At 41.8% G+C, this 16770-nt stretch overlaps 2 protein-coding genes and 1 long non-coding RNA gene across 3 annotated transcripts in view; 1 reads left to right on the top strand and 2 right to left on the bottom strand.

Moving 5' to 3' along the window:
- Positions 1-2650, bottom strand: part of NUP133 (nucleoporin 133kDa) — an 82037-nt gene extending 79387 nt beyond the window's left edge. The window contains exons 1-2 of the mRNA XM_011933330.1: positions 2332-2650; positions 334-452 (exon numbers count right to left, since the gene is read on the bottom strand). Of these exons, the coding sequence (XP_011788720.1) occupies positions 334-452; positions 2332-2513 (301 nt within the window). The 5' untranslated portion in view covers positions 2514-2650. The remainder of the gene's footprint in view (positions 1-333; positions 453-2331) is intronic.
- Positions 2651-2696: 46 nt separating this feature from the next.
- On the top strand, positions 2697-7916 carry LOC105505492. The gene is made up of 3 exons (XR_001000755.1): positions 2697-2934; positions 4391-4504; positions 7807-7916. It is a non-coding gene; the product is annotated as an uncharacterized LOC105505492 (long non-coding RNA).
- Positions 7917-11164: 3248 nt separating this feature from the next.
- ABCB10 (ATP-binding cassette, sub-family B (MDR/TAP), member 10) overlaps positions 11165-16770 on the bottom strand; it is a 34328-nt gene continuing 28722 nt past the window's right edge. Inside the window, exons 10-12 of the mRNA XM_011933329.1 lie at positions 16134-16177; positions 13437-13471; positions 11165-12995 (exon numbers count right to left, since the gene is read on the bottom strand). Coding sequence (XP_011788719.1) covers positions 12764-12995; positions 13437-13471; positions 16134-16177 — 311 coding nt within the window. The 3' untranslated portion in view covers positions 11165-12763. The remainder of the gene's footprint in view (positions 12996-13436; positions 13472-16133; positions 16178-16770) is intronic.

Here is a 16770-nt window from a genome sequence, read left to right as displayed (position 1 = left end):
AGACCAGCCTGGCCAACATGGTGAAACCCTGTCTCTACTAAAAATACAAAAAATTAGCCTGGCATGGTGGCTCACACCTATAATCCCAGCCACTTGGGAGGCTGAGGCAGGAAACTCGCTTGAACCTGGGAGGTGGTGGTTGCAGTGAGCTGAGATCGTGCCACGACTCCAGCCTGGGTGACAGAGTCAGACTCTGTCTCAAAAAAAAAAAGGCTACCCATCTCTCTCCATTTACGTAAAGGTATACATGAGAAAACATAAATTTAACCTCTATGCCGCATCTAGGCTCCATCCTAAATTGCTAATATAGGTAAATGGAAAGATGACACCTACCTTCAGCCAATGTTAGGGCTTCCATGACTTTAACAGGAAGAGAAGATCCAAACGTTTTCACATCATAGTTCACAGACTCAGTTATGGAGTGGTGTGGGAACATTCGTGTTGGTGTTCCTCTAAAGAAAAAAGTCTAATTATCTTACTTATAACTTAAAATTTCCCATTATCCTAATTATTTATGTATGTATTTTCACAATAAGGAGTTCTTGAAAAAAATTAACACTGGCTCATATTTATCATGTGATTAAATGTAATATTTTTCATGTAAAAAAAAGGATTTAGGAAAACTTGGCTTCAATTCCATATGCTCTAGTAATAAAATGCATGCCTGTATTCACCTAAACTCCTTATAATTCTGCCTCTTTAGCTGTGAAATAAGACTTTACTAGACCAGTGTTTTTTTCAAATAGTGGGTCGTTTTGCAGATCTCAATCAATATTTTTGAAAGACAATATAAAACATTAGCTTTTACCATATGTTGTGGTCAAATATATTTTACAAATATTGGCTTAGATGAGATTTAAGCTCTCATTTGGCTTTAGGGTTTTAAGAATCTACCAGATATGGCCAGGGCAGTGGCTCATGCCTATAATCTCAGCACTTTGGGTGGCTGAAGTGGGAAGACTGCTTGAGACCAAGAGTTTAAGACCAGCCTGGGCAACATGGCAAGACCTTGTCTCTACAAAAAAAAATTTTAATTAGCCAGGCATTGTGGCACCAGCTTGTAGCCTGGGCGACAGAGAGTGAGACCCTGTCTCTTTAAAAAAAAAAAAAAAAAAATCTATCAGATCTGTACAACCAAGCAAGAAATCAAACAGGTTATGAGCATCAGCTGTTACATGGTGTTCAACAGCAGATATCAGAGTAAAAACTTTATTTCCTGCTCACCCTCTTCTTAACATTTAGAATACTGTAAAGCCACCAGAATAAGTTATTCTATGTCTTATGAGAATTAAATGAGGAGATGCACATACAGAATGGCTGAGGGCTTCGTTTCCTGACAGAGGATAACAAAGGTTTTTCTTCAAATGATCACCAGAAAGAAGAGATTTAAACAAAACAATACACATAGTAAATAAAGTACGCTTTTATTCTCCAACTTTTCGTAAAAGGAATAGAAAACAATGCCAAGATCAGCACTTTGTAAAGTACTTTTCAAAATATGGCAAAAAAAGTCAAAGATACGGTGTATTCTTTAAAAACCACTTCTCCTTTAAAGTACTGCAAAATTTTACAGATAAATTTTAACCATAATTTCAAGACACAATACTCGGTGTTTTCCTGCAGCGAAAAATTCATTTATTATAGATGAATTCAGAGAAAACTATGCAGAAACACGTTATCTTCCAAACTTTTAGGTTAATTATGAACATGGTGTGTGTTGGGGGGCGGGGGGAAGGGTGTGTGTGATTCTACTGGTGCTCCAAACCAGCAGTTTTAGTAACTAAATTACCACAGTACTCTTATTTCACTTATGTAAAGCCTTTTCCCTATAAGTTAAATTCCGTAGCTAGAAACCCTTTAGTTACCAATCATCGGATACTAATGTCAGCTGGTATGTTAGGCATTAAACAATGATCTTTCAGGGTTGCAGGTCCTCATTATCACCATTACCTTACATCTGCATCGTGGCGAGTCATACTAACTCCTCTGGCTCAGGTGACATATATTATCGCCATTTCACAGATGAAGAAAATCACGAGTGACTTACGCCAGATCATAGCGGTAGTAGGTGGGAAGTGGGTAACCACTGATGCGAATCCGGTTTGTACTTCACTTCTGCACAAAGGTATCCATGAAAAATGCAAAGTGGGGAATCAACTCAAAAAGTGAAGCAGGTATGACCTGCAAGAGTGGAAAACGTCTATTTTCCAATACTCTGGTATTCTCTTCCGCCGCCCCCGGTTCCGAAGGCGTCTGAAAACACTAACCGATCCGGCCCACTGCGGCCCGTGAGCCTGCTGCTTGCCAGACCCAACCAAGGAGATCACTTACCGCGAGCTTAGCGAGCTACGCCGGCCCACCGGTGAGAAAAGCACTGGGGAGCTGACTGCAGACCCCAGGGGCAGACCTTTCCTGCTGGCCGTCCGGGGCGTGGAGCTGGGCCCCAGTCCGGCCAGGGGGCCCCTTCGGGACCCGGGACCCGGGGTCCGCGGAGAAGGGGCGGCTGGGAACATGATTCGAAGGTGCAGCGACTAGGACCGCGAGGGATCCGGCCGCCGGGTTTCAGCGCGGCCTGCACGCGGAGATTAAACACCTAAGGGGAGGGATGGCGCGCGATGATGACGTCAAACGCAGTGGCTCCCGCCGGTTGCGGTCGGAGCGCTGGGGGGGGCGTGATCGTGACGTTAAGGGCACCGCCCAGCCCGCGGGGGAGGACTGGAAGGCGGCCGGTGGCCCTAGATCCAGAACCGTTGGAGTGCAGAGCTTCCAGGGACGTGAAGCCGCAAAGCCAGGCCTCCTTCTTGACTGCGCCTAGTTGGAACTGGCCCTCCAGCAGCTTGAACGCAGCCTCTTTTCACACCTGAGCCTCTTGTGAAATGAAAGATGTTCCTCAGTCCAAGCTGAGGACGGAGAAAAGCCGTAAAGCCGACACTGGTATCGCACTGTGATATTTGCTGTTTTCTAGGTTTGCCATTTTCCCATTCAGCTTTGCACGGTTTCATCCACGCTAGTGACGCCATAAATCCGTGTCTCTAACGTGGATCCAGCTCAAAACCCCCAGACCCCTATCAAATCAGCTCCCTAAGGGACACATTCACCTGTAAGTCCTGTGGACTCCTCACAATCCGCTTATGAAAAGCGCATTCACGTTTTCCTTTAGGACCCCTCTCCTACCACCATCTCTGTTCCAGCTTGGTAAGACTGGCCAGTTGTGCAAGGCAAAGAGAGGAGCTCTATCTTCAGTCATCCCTCACACTTACCTCCACCCTAAGATCCTGGTATACGTTGTAGCTCCTACGTATCTGTATTAGATCACACATTTGCACCGCCTCTGCTCTGGTTCTGGTACTTTTCTTCAAACACTGCGTAGCCTCTTTACTGCCAGCGGGAGGGAGTGGGAGAGACGAGAGACGGGGAGATGGTTCCTTACCTGTGTCTAGTCTGACTCCACTCTATCTTCTCGCTGCCAACCCAATGAATTAAGGCAAAGCTAATGCTGCTCTTGGGCCTGTAAATGCTTCAGTGGCTGACCATTGCCAGTAGTTATTTGCTAAGCTCCTTCGCAAGGTCCTATGTGATCTAAGTCAGGTTGGCTTTTCTGTCCGTGTTGTACTTCCACAACTTCCCACTTGTACTCCACATTCCAAGAACTTAAAAACCCAAATCCCCCTCCAATGCGCATGTACGTGTTTCTTTCACCTGGAATGCGCTCCGTGCCTTGTTGGTCCAGAAGGCGCCTACCTTACGCATCAAGTCAGTTCTGTACTGCCTTCTCAGTGAAACCTTCCACAGGATTAGATACCCCTTATCCTTTTTGTCCTCTCCGCTCCTTTGTGTAGACTGTATTTTTATCCTGCATAATAGTTTGTTTTCATAACTGTCTCTCAAGTACCTCCTTTTAAATGTCTTTTAAAAGCAGCAGGAGCAGTGACTTTGTTACCTTTGTGGCACACAGTAACAGACATAGAGTAGACTTTCATTCAGCGCGTGTTGAAATAAGGGAATGGTTAAGTAAACATTGATGTATCCACATGTGGGAGACCACAGTGTGGGTGTCAGTTGTTGACATTCCCCTGGGAAGCCAGTCATCGATCTGTGCATGTCAGTGGCATCTGAGCAGTTATCTTGCCAAGGTTCCATAGGCTAGCTGCTTTACTCCTTCTCCAATGTGGGTGTCTAATCCAACTTGGCAGCTTGTTGAGTCTTAGGGCTCTGAGAGCCCAGTGCATTTCCCTCCTGTTTCATTCTTACAAGGAGGGGTGTGAAATAGGCAATAAGGAATATTAGTAGTTGTGTCTGAGAGGATTGGTGGGATCAATTTTATTCTTGTGCCTTGTTGGACTGGTTAATGGTTTCCCCACCATCCTATTGTAAAAGCTGTTGTTTGCAGGAGTTAGAATGACTTGCCGGCACCTTTGAGCAAGAACTTTCCTGGAGTCCAAATGTATGACTTGAAGGATAGTGAGCAGACAGCACTAAAAGTCATCCATTCGTTATGGATTTGGTGAGTACCTACTATTTGTCAGGCTGTGTGATAAGTGCTAAGGTTTATAACTAAACAAAGCCCAACGGGTCCCACCCTCATGGAGATTACAGACCAATGAGAAAGACAGACACTGAAAAAATGAACACAAATATCCAGCTACAAGCTGAGATGTGTACTATGAAATAAAAGAGCAAAGTGTATGAGAGAGAATCACTGGGGCTACCTATTTTTGGATGGAGGTCTATAAAGGCCTCTGGGAGAAAAGGACATTTAACATGAGACATGAAGCATAAGAGAATACGAGGAAGAATATTTCAGGCAGAGGATCCTTGGCCAAAGGTCCTGAAGCAGCAAAGGACTTGGTGTATTCTAGGGAATTTATTTATTTTTATTTTACTTTATTATTTTTCTAGCGATTGGGTCTTACTCTGTTGCCCAGGCTGGAGTGCAGTGGCGTGATCAAAGCTCACCACATCCTTGACCTTCTGGGCGTCAGTGATCCTCCTGCCTCAGCCTCAGAGTTGGGACCATGGGCATGTACCACCACACCTGCCTATTTTTTATTTATATGTACATTTTTAGAAATGGGGTCTCACGGCCAGGCACAGTGGCTCACATCTGTAATCCCAGAACCTTGCAAGGCTCAGGTGTGGGAGGATGGCTTGAGGCCAGTAGTTCAAGACCAGCCCTGGGGCAACATAGCGAGACCCTGTCTCCCCAAGAAATTTTATTTTAAATTCTAAAAAAATACAATTTAAAAAATGGGGTCTTGCTATATTTCCCAGGCTGGTCTCAAACTCCTGTGGCCTTAAGTGATCCTCCAGCCTCAGCCTCCTGAGTAGCTGGGATTAGAACCAGGGACTTTAAACAAACAATTCAACCTGAAAGACTAAAAGTAAAGGAAATTGGAGAAATAAGGAGAGACTATGAAGGGCCTTTAGGCTCTGTCAAATAAGATCCTAGAGAACGCCGGGCGTGGTGGCTCACGCCTGTAATTCCAGCACTTTGGGAGGCCCAGGCAGGTGGATTGCCTGAGGTCAGGAGTTCAAGACCAGTCTGGCCAACATGATGAAATCCTGTCTCTACTAAAAATACAAAAAAATTCGCTGGGCATGGTGGTGTGCACCTGTAATCCTAGCTACTTGGGAGGCTGAGGCTGGGGAATTGCTTGAGCCAGGAAGGTGGAGGTTGCAGTGAGCCGTGATGGCACCACTGCACTCCAGCCTGGGCAACAGAGCAAAACTCTGTCTCAAAAAAAAAAGAAAAGAAAAAAATCCTAGAGAAAACAGATGGTACCCTCAAGCTAGGTAGTTAAAAGAATTTAATAAAGGAATGTTAGAGGCTGGGGGCGGTAGCTCACACCTGTAATCCCAGCACTTTGGGAGGCCAATGCGGGCAGATCACCTGAGGTCAGGAGTTCGAGACCAGCCTGGCCAACCTGGTGAAATCCCGTCTCTACTAAAAATATAAAAATTAGCCAGGCGTGGTGGTGCGCATCTGTAGTCCCAGCTACTTGGGAGGCTGAGGCAGGAGAATCACTTGAACCTTGGAGGTGGAGGTTGCAGTAAGCTGATATTGTGCTGCTGTACTCCCACCTGAGCAACAGAGCGAGACTGTGTCTCAAAAAGTAAATAGGCTGGGCGCAGTGGCTAACACATGTAATCCCAGCACTTTGGGAGACTGAAGCAGACAGATCACAAGGTCAGGAGTTCGAGACCAGCCTGACCAACATGGTGAACCCCTGTCTCTACTAAAAATACAGAAATTAGCCAGGCGTGGGGTGGTGCACGCGTTTAATCCCAACTATTCACGAAGCTGAGGCAGGAGAATTGCTTGAACCTGGGAGGCGGAGGTTGCAGTGAGCCAGGATCGTGCCATTGCACTCCAGCCTGGGTGACAGGGCAAGACTTCCTCTCAAAAAATAATAATAATAAAATAAAATATGTGCCATGGTGGTTTGCTGCACCTATCAAATCCATCACCGAGGTATTAAGCCCCACATGCATTAGCTATTTTTCTGATGCTCTTCCTCCTGCTACCCTCCCAAAGATGTTTTTTTAACATGGTAACAGTGGCCGGGTGCGTATCTCACGCCTGTAATCCCAGCACTTTGGGAGGCCAAGGCGGGTGGATCACGAGGTCAGGAGTTTGAGACCAGCCTGGCCAATATGGTGAAATCCCGTCTCTATTAAAAATACAAAAATGAGCCGAGTGTGGTGGCGCACACCTGTAGTCCCAACCACTCGGGAGGGTGAGGCAGAAAATCGCTTGAATCCAGGAGGCAGAGGTTGCAGTGAGCTGAGATTGCGCCACTGGGCAACACAGCGAGACTCCATCTCCAAAAAAAAAAGAAAAAAAATACAAAAATTAGCTGGGCATCGTGGGTGCACAACTGTAATCCCAGCTACTCAGGAGGCTGAGGCAGGAGAATCGCTTGAACCCGGGAGGCAGAGATTGCAGTGAGCCAAGATTGTCCACTGCACTCCAGCCTGGGCAACAGAGTAGAAAAAAAAAATGGTAGCAGTTCATATTGAAATTGAAAAGGCTGTGGGGAAACAAGCACTGCTTACATATCTATTTGGTGGGATTGTAAAAGTACAATCTTTTAAGAGGACAATTTCTATCAAAAAGCCTTATAATTACTTGGCAATTTCACCTTAGAAATTTATGTGAAAAAAATCAAATAACAAAGACAATATTGTTTATAATAGTGAAGGAAGTAGAAAGTAACATAAATGGCCAACTATAGATTTATAGTGCATCCACATTATGGAAAACTGAAGAAAAAAAAATGCTAAGGTCCTGAGTCTGAAAAAAGAAAGCATTATGAAAAGCTGTATTTAAAAGAATACATATGGACATGAGTAATGAACACTTAACAATGTAGGAAAATATTCGTGCAAATTTTCTAAAAAGCAGTTTGGTTAAAAATAGTATGTGCAGAGAATTAGGTCAAAGTTGCAGTTACATAAGATGCATAAGTCTAGAGATCTAATGTACAGCATAAGGATTATAGTTAACAACATTGTATTATATCCTAAAAATTTGCTGAGAGGAGATTTTATAGACTCTTTCCTCAAAAAACCCCAAAAAAAGCAACTATGGACGATAATGGATAGGATAATTTGCTTGACTATAGTTTACTGTGCATACACATATCAACATCATGTGCACCTTAAATATATAGAATAAAAAATAGTGTGTGCAGTGACAGGGTTTAGGACCTACCACCCCAAAATGTGGCACCTTGGCATTTGAGAACACAGTAGAAGTAGGAAGATCATTCTCTGACCTTCTTCCACCCTTCTCCCCTAAAGCAGGTCATAAGACCCTCATTTGAGAGATGCCTTCCCCATACCTGGAGGAAAGAAACACCCTTATCTCTGAAGACACAGGGCCACAGAGAAGAGTCTGAACAAACAGGCTTTACCAAGTTCCCCCAGTTATTACCATTAGATCAGAACTTTGTCCAGTCATACCTTTCCGCAAGTTGTCCACTCATCAAACCTAAGCATAAAAATGCACAAGTTTCCCTGTTTTGTTGGGTCTTCATTTCCAAAGGCTCCTATGTCACGTTAAACTTTTAAATAAAGGTTTAAAAATAAACTTTTAAAAAAAGAAAAGGTATTTCTTTTCCCCTACATGCAATATAAGTGCATTTACATTTTATTAAAATAAATAGAAAAATACCTCCCCAGTGTAGACGTGTGTGTATGTGTGAGGCGCCCAGCCAACTTGTGGTTCCACTTGGAGATGTGCCTCTCCTCTGTACGTCCTTCCCAAAATATCACCTTTGCAGTTAAGACCAAACTTTAATTTATGTAGGACTAACAACTGCAGTCGACAACAGGAAAGCAGCCACAATGATTCCCTGCCGACGTGGTGGAATTACTAGACTCCCATTCTCACAGCATGGTAATTAGTGTGTTAAAATGGAGAGGCACAGGAACAATGAAGAACACATGGAAATTACCCACACCCAGTCATTTTCTGGGCACTCATCTAATCCTGTCAATGGAACTTTTTGAGATGGCTCTAAATTTCAGTGCGGTTTAGAAGTCCTTCAAGTAGTGCAGAATTTTTTCACTATCTCTGGCATCAGTGAGGTTTTCTGTCAGGTACCTCAGCTTGTACGCCATGTAGTCTCTGTCACAACTCCTCCCCCTTGTGGCTGTAGTGTGAAAGCAGCCGTAGACCATTCGTACGAGAAGGAGTAAGCTAAAAATTTGAATTTCTTTTTTTTTTTTTTTTTTGAGACGGAGTCTTGCTCTGTTGCCCAGGCTGAAGTGCAGTGGTATGATCTCGGCTCACTGCAAGCTCCGCCTCCCGGGTTCACGCCATTCTCCTGCCTCAGCCTCTGGAGTAGTTGGGAATACGGGCGCTGGCCACGATGCCCAGCTAATTTTTTTTATTTTTATTTTTTTTAGTAGAGACGGGGTTTCACCACGTTAGCCAGGATGGTCTCGATCTCCTGACCTCGTGACCGCCCGCCTTCGCCTCCCAAAGTGCTGGGATTACAAGCGTGAGCCCAGCCAAATTTCATGTATTTTTAATGTGTCATGAGATATTCTTCTCTCGATTTTTTCCAACAATTTAAAACTGTAAAAACTATCCTTAGCCTGCAGGCTATACGAAAACAGCTGTTTGCCAACCCTTGCACTAGCTTTGTGAGGGAGGCACAGTCGGCACCTAGCACAGGACCTAGCAAAATCGAAGATGCTCAGTAAATGTTTATTGAATGAATTCAGTGGACTGAGATGACCAGGAAAACCCCATGATGCCTCAGAAATACACTCTAAAGGAACATTTACAATGTAGTTTTCACATAATTATTTCATCTATATTTGTTTTGTAACATTTGTACTGGTTTTCGCTTATTTATTTATTTACTTTTGAGACAAGGTCTCACTCTGTCTCCCAGGCTGGAGGGCAGTGGTGCGATCTCGGCTCATTAAAACCTCTGCCTCCCAGGTTCAAGCGATTCTCCTACCTCAGCCTCCTGAGTAGCTGGGATTACAGGCGTGAGCCACCACACCTGGCCGGGAATTCATCTTATTTTATAAAACTGCCAAAGCTTATCAAAAATAAACTAAAACCTGACTAAAACCAGGCCGGGCACGGTGGCTCACGCCTCTAATCCCAGCACTTTGGGAGGCTAAGGCAGGCGGATCGCTTGAGTTCAGGAGTTCAAGATGAGCCTGGCCAACATGGTAAAACCCTGTCTCAACTAAAAATACAAAAAGCAGCCCGGCATGGTGGGGCACGCCTGTAGGCCCAGCTACTCGGGAGGCTGAGGCAAGAGAATCGCTCGAATCCAGGAGGTGGAGGTTGCAGTGGCCAAGATCGCGCCACCGCACTCCATCCTGGGTAAGAGTGAGACTGTCTCAAGAAAAAAAAAAAAAAAAGATGAATTTCCCAAAGTGGAGTCCTACTTTTATAAGAGTGCACTTAACAAGGGTTTGACCTACAATGGTTTAACTTGTGATTATTCTTTGAGAACCTGTCAGGCCCAGGGTCAGGGGAGACCTTGCACATAGAGACAAGCCTGGGAGGGTATGTAACAAAATGCTGAGCTCAACAATGTGAACATTTTCTTTTCTTTTCTTTTCTTTGAGATGGAGTCTCACTCTATCACCCAGGCTGGACTGCAGTGGCGCGATCTCGGCTCACTGCAACTTCTGCCTCCTGGGTTCAAGCAATTCTTCTGCCTCAGCCTCCCAAGTAGCTGGGATTACAGGTGCCTGCCACCACGCCCAGCTAATTTTTTGTATCTTTAGTAGAGACGGGGTTTCATGTTGGCCAGGCTGGTCTCGAACTCCTGGCCTCGCGATCCACCCGCCTCAGCCTCCCAAAGTGCTAAGATTACAGGCATGAGCCACCACACCCAGTCAACAATGTGAAATTTTATCTTCACATGGAGGATTTCAGGTAAATTTTTTTTGCTTATTTTCTAAATTGTTTACATGAAGATACATATCCCTTCAAAGGCTCTCCATGGAATAAGACAAAAGGTAGTATTTTCAGCATAGCTTTGAGCTGGCCCCTACCTATCTCACTAATACCTTGTTTCACCACTTCTTGCCTGAAACTGTATGTCATTAATGCTGAATTAATTCACACCTTGCCTATGCTTATTTCCTCCTCTGTGAAATGGGGAAGATAAATATTTGTCTAAATTACAGGCTTGTCAAAGTATCAAATGTAACATACAAACACTCTGGAGACAAAAAAGTGATACCAGAACACAGTGTTACAATTACACCTCTTTATGGTGCCTAGCTGCATTCTTGTTATTAATTTTCCCCTGCCTTACCGCTCCTTCAAAACTAGAAGTTCCTTGAGGGCAGAAACTGTGTCTTCCTCATCTATCATCAACTTCACAGCACAGTGCCTTGTCCCTGATGTGGGTAGAGATACTTATTTACTGCAGTGAAACAACTCAACAGAATATTTGTAAGTAGGAACAAGTGATGACATTAACAAACTTGATACGGAGGAATGAATGGAACTTTTAATTACATGTTTTTCTATATGTGTAATGTTAGTCTTTTCTTTATTCCTGAATCTCCGCAGCCAAATTCTAGTAAGAAACAATGTAGTGAGAAGTTTTATAAGAAATGACAGACTGCATCTTTGGTTCTGGGGTCATTAAAAAAAAAAAAAAGTGACAGACACAGATAAAGTTCACTATAAATTTTAATCTATGATATAAAATATTACCTAAAGATATAATTGAACATCATGTATCAGAAAATAAAACATAACAATGAAATGCAATTTTGTAAATACTTCTATGGCACAAGGATTATTTTCCTCAGATTCAACCTTGTAATTGTGTTTTGTTTGCTTTCTGAAAATCACAATTTATAAAGAATACAAGTAGAGCTTGTTAAAAATGATTGTCACAGCTGTACTGTTTACTAATTCAAAGAACACTACATTCATTCATATCAATTTTGTTCATTAATTATGAAGAATAAAATATAATATTCCATGCTTTTCATGAAATAGTGGTTTCTTCTTCCAGTCTAATCAGGGAACTAATAAATGCTTAGTTCATGGGAAAACTTCCATTTGATTTCCATTGGCTTAATTACTTCTTAGGGTCTAGCCTCATCAATGGAGAAAAAGCACTTTTTCTTGAGGCAACAGCAAATTAACAGCACTGATACAAAATATGGCAAATTGAATGGTTGTAGCATTGCTTTAGGAATTTTGAGACTATAAATAAAACTATAACCATAAATAAAAGGGCTTCTTAATATCTTCTTTTCAGGAGAGTGATACATTCTGAAGGTTTCTTGTTATTCTGTTGAATAGCAAGGACTTCCAAACTTAAATTTCTTAAGGCTGAAAATATTCCCCAGATTTTAGCCTTATTAATGAAATTCCAAAAGTATTCCAAAATAAGATTCAATTTGTCTTGAAAATATAAATTTGTAACAGATATTTTTCAAAATACATGCCTTCAGACAACTTAAATGCAAAAATCATTCATTGTTAATAATACCTAGCAGTTTATGCCTTGCTTCCCAAAAGTACTCATACAAACATGTGAATTTAAAAAATACATTTTCCTGTTCAAAAAATAAAGCTTCTGCCCTTTTAAAAACTTGTCAGGCTTTCATGTGCCACAATGTTGAAAACTGCACATATTCAAACATAGTTCCCACAGGAACACATATCCCTCAACTCTCACACCTTTGAAGACAAAGGAGACGGGCAATAGAAATGTTCCCTTCTTTCCAGCTGATGTTAAATAGTTAGGTTTACTTCATGAGATGATCAGAATAAAGGGTTAAATTTTCATTTTCTATTACTCTATCTAGTAAAATTAGACTTAAAAGTAGGTAGAATATTACCAGAAGAATTACACAGTGATTGGTAAACTGGCCTAAAATAATCAGGCTTTTTATTTATAATTCCCTTTTTAAAGTTGTCATTTGACAATAGCTTTAATCTTTAACAGTAGGCAAAAGAAAATGAGGTGCCATGCTATATTAATTAAAATATTCCACAATAAAAGAAAATACAGAACCTGAAAATAACTTCAGTGCTATAGACATTTAAAAAGTTACAATTTTTAAAACTCTGAATAAAAAGATCTTGAGAACAGGTACATTTCAAAACAATATTTTACACACTTTGGAAAAAAATAGGTATTTTTCAAATAACTTGATATATGGTTTACATATTTCATACAGTCTCTTGAGTTTTTTTTTCTGTAACACTGTTTTGCATTAAAGTCTCTCATGTTGTTTACCAGTAATTGCTTCCTTATGCTGAAATAAAACTTTGTTTGTTCATTAGTTTTCTGTATATCCCATTTGGTTTTGAAAGCAGCTCTTCATGTTTTCCATATTCAGTAATTTTTCCTTGGTCAAGAACAGCAACCATATTAGCATTCTTAATGGTAGAGAGACGATGAGCAATAACTAACACCGTTCTTCCATCCATCAGTCGATCTAGAGCTTCTTGAACAAGGTGCTCATTTTCAGCATCTAGCGCACTGACTCAGGAGCATACACGAGAAAGCAAAGACGTCAGTGACACCTACACTACAGGCTCATGTGCTTCCTGATACACACACTGCAGCCCTTCCTGAGCAATGAATTTTTACTATGATCAAAATTTCAACTGTTTGGGACTTTCTGATCTCCATAAAACTATACTGTAATATAAGGAGAAAAGCATTCTGCACAGTTACGGCTTACAGAGTGATTGGGATTCATGGCAACCATGTCTGAAGTGGACCTAGAACCCTCAACTAGGACTCAGACTGCCCACTCCTTTTCAACTGTCACTATTAATTCAGCCTCCCTCACTTAGTAAAGGGGGGAAAAAAAAGCATTTTCAGTTGTATCACTTTGAGGTACAGAATTAAAATGTTTTGGTGAAGAATAATTTGGTTTAATACACATAATCACATATATTATTAAGATATCCTCACCTGGTTGCTTCATCTAGGAGAAGAATTTTGGGATTCTGAAGAAGGGAAAAAAAGGAAAAGAAACAATTTTACTGGAAAAACACAAACTCTCAGCAATAAAAAGGAATAAAATTCTGACACATGCTACAATGTGGATGAGCCTTGGAAACTTATGCTAAGTAAAAGAAGCCAGACACAAAGGATCACACAGTGTATGAGTTCACTTATATGAAATGTCCACAACAGGCACTTCTGCAGATTGGTGGATACCTGGGGCTGGGTTCAACGCAGGAAATAAGGAAGGGGAGCTGCATGGCTCCTAAAGAGTAGAGGGTCCCTGGGGGCGGGGGGTGATGAAAATGTTCTAAAATTGAGATGATGGATGCACAACACTGAATAAACTAAAAACCAATGAATTATAGTTTTTAAATGGGCAAATTATGTAGTATGCGAATTATATCTCAAACTGTTATTAAAAACCCCACAAATTATTAAGTGTCTGGGATAAGTGCATAAATGAAAGAATTAGGGACTATTTTAAATGATCATCAGAGTAATCAGTAGACCAGCTATCGTTTATAGCACAGTTTTATCCTGCTGGTCAGTGAGATGGGAATCTAAAATGAGTAAGGTGGCTGGGCCTGGTGGCTCACGACTGTAATCCCAGCACTTTGAGAGGCCAAGGCACGTGGATCACCTGAGGTCAGGAGTTTGGGACTAGCCTGGACAACATGGCAAAACCCCATCTCTACTAAAAACACAAAAAAATTAGCCGGCCTGGTGGCACGTGCCTGTAATCCCAGCTACTCTGGATGCTGAGACAGGGGAATCACTTGAAACTGGGAAGTGGAGGTTGCAGTGAGCCAAGCTTATACCACTGCACTCCAGCCTGGGTGACAGACTGAGACTCTGTCTCAGAAAATAAATAAGTAAATAAATAAATAAATAAAATGAGTAAGGCTGGGTATGGTGGCTCACACCTGTACTCCCAGTACTCTGGCAGGCTAAGAGGGGAAGACTGCTTGAGCCCTGGAGTTCAAGACCAGCCTGGGCAAAAGAGCAAGACCCCATCCCTATCAAAAAAAATGTTTTTTTAAATTAGCTGGGTTTGGTATGGTATGCACCTATAGTCCTAGCTCCCCGGGAGGCTGAGACAGGAAGATCACTGAAGCCCAGGAGGTCAAGGCTACAGTAAGCCATGATCACACCACTGCACTCCAGCCTGGGTGACAGAATGAGACCCTGTCACAAATTTAAAAATTAATAAGATAAAAATAAAATTAGAAAGATACAGTCTATAACTTTCAAGGTCCTGCTTATAATTTAGAAATAATAAACTAACTTTGGGAGGCCGAGGCAGGTGGATCATTTGAGGTCAGGAGTTTGAGACCAGCCTGGCCAACATGGTGAAACCCCATCTCCACTAAAAATACAAAAATCAGCCTGATGTGGTGGCGTGCGTCTATGATCCCAGCTACTTGGGAGGCTGAGGCATGAATATCACTTGCAACCTGGGAGGCGGAGGTTGCAGTGAGCTGAGATCGTACCATTGCACTCCAGACTGGGTGATAGAACGAGACTCTCTGTCTCAAAAAAAAAAAAAAAAGAAGAAAGAAAAATAATAATCATAAAAAAGAAAAGCTAACATGTAAGATTAAAAAAAAAACCACTAATCTGATGTCGATAAAATATTACAATTCTAGCTTTGCAAATGGAAAACACATACCCTCACAAAAAGGTGGCTACTAGTCCTCATGTATTATTCACAATAGCCCCACACTGGAAATGACCCAAGCGTTCATCAGCTGGTGAACAAATCAACAAATAGGGATCCATCCATACTGTTCAACAGTAGAAGGGAATAAAGTACTGATACAAGCCACATATTGGAGAAATCTCAAAAACACTCCACCTGTACTAAGTGAAAGAAGCGAGATGCCAAAAACCATATATTATCTGATTCCATTTATCTGAAATGTTTGGAAAAGCAAATCTAGACAGAGAGAAAGTAGATTCGTGGCATCCTGGGGCTGAAAACAAGGAACGACTGCAAGTGGGCACGAGAGATCTTTTTAGGGTGACGGAAATGTTCTGAAACTGGACTTTGTGGGCAACCAACTCCGCAAATTTACTAAAAGTCACTGGAAAGTACATTTAAAATAAATGAATTTTACATATGTAAATTCCACTTCAGTAAAGCTGCTTTAAAAAAAAAAAATCACCTATAAGTCTGAGGAGAACAGTTGTATAACAAAGGGAAGGCTATTGCTTCCTTAAAAAGAGAATGCCTGCCTTTCAGCTAAAATGGCTCTTCCCTTTCCTTCTAGGAATCTTGCCTAAGTATTTCAAGTCTGTACTATTCATTTTAGCAGCTGATTACAGATTGTACAAATATGCATGCTTGTGCTGTTGTATATTTTGCATTAATAGTCACTGTTTCACTGGCTAGAGTGTAGGCTTCTCGATGGAGGGTCCATGTGTTACATTCTCCTACCTCCAACAACCTTAGCACAGTACTGGGCTCATGATACCTAAGAAACACTTCTTAAATTCGGACAATACACTACACTAATTTACCTTTCACCAGAACTGTCACCCTCCCCCTCCAAGAAAAAAAAAAACAGAAAAGGAAGAAGATGAATACTAAATTACAAATTACAAGGTCCCTAATAAAAATAATCCCTAATTTTAAAAACATCCAAGTTGCTTCAGGCTTACCTTTAGCAGAGCACGGGCAATTGCAATCCGCTGTTTCTGCCCACCTGACAAAGACAATATTTAAAAAAAGAAAGCCTTAACAAAAAATCTTAGTAATAGGCTTTTATGATAAACCATATAGCAATTTGAAGGTAAGCTTCTTCTAGTTAGTCATAGCTGACACAGATAGACCAGAAACTTATTTTAAAATATAGGTTTAAAATATATCAATCCCAAAATTAATAATAACAATTATTATCATAGCCAACATTTGTTGAGGACTTCCTATATACCAGGTATTTTCTTTTCTTTATTTTTGAGACAGGGTCTCGCTCTGTCACACATGCTGGAGTGCAGTGGCGTGATCACCGCTCACTGCAGCCTCAATCTCCTGGGCTCAAGTGATCCTCCCACCTCAGCCTTCCAAGTAGCTGAGACTACAGGTGTGCACCAACACACCTGGCTAATTTTTGGTAAAGATGGGATTTTGCCATGTTGCCCAGGCTGGTCTCAAGCTCCTGGGCTCAAGCATTCTGCCCACCTCAGCCTCCCAAAGTGCTGGGATTATAGGTGGGAGCCACAGTGCCCAGCCAATACCAGGCATTTTCTATACGCACTGCATGCATTTATCTCATTTAATGTTTTTATTTTAAATAAT

Source organism: Colobus angolensis, unplaced genomic scaffold (assembly GCF_000951035.1).
Source record: "Colobus angolensis palliatus isolate OR3802 unplaced genomic scaffold, Cang.pa_1.0 Scaffold126, whole genome shotgun sequence".
NCBI lineage: Eukaryota > Metazoa > Chordata > Mammalia > Primates > Cercopithecidae > Colobus > Colobus angolensis.
This window is presented reverse-complemented; position numbering and strand designations above follow the sequence as displayed.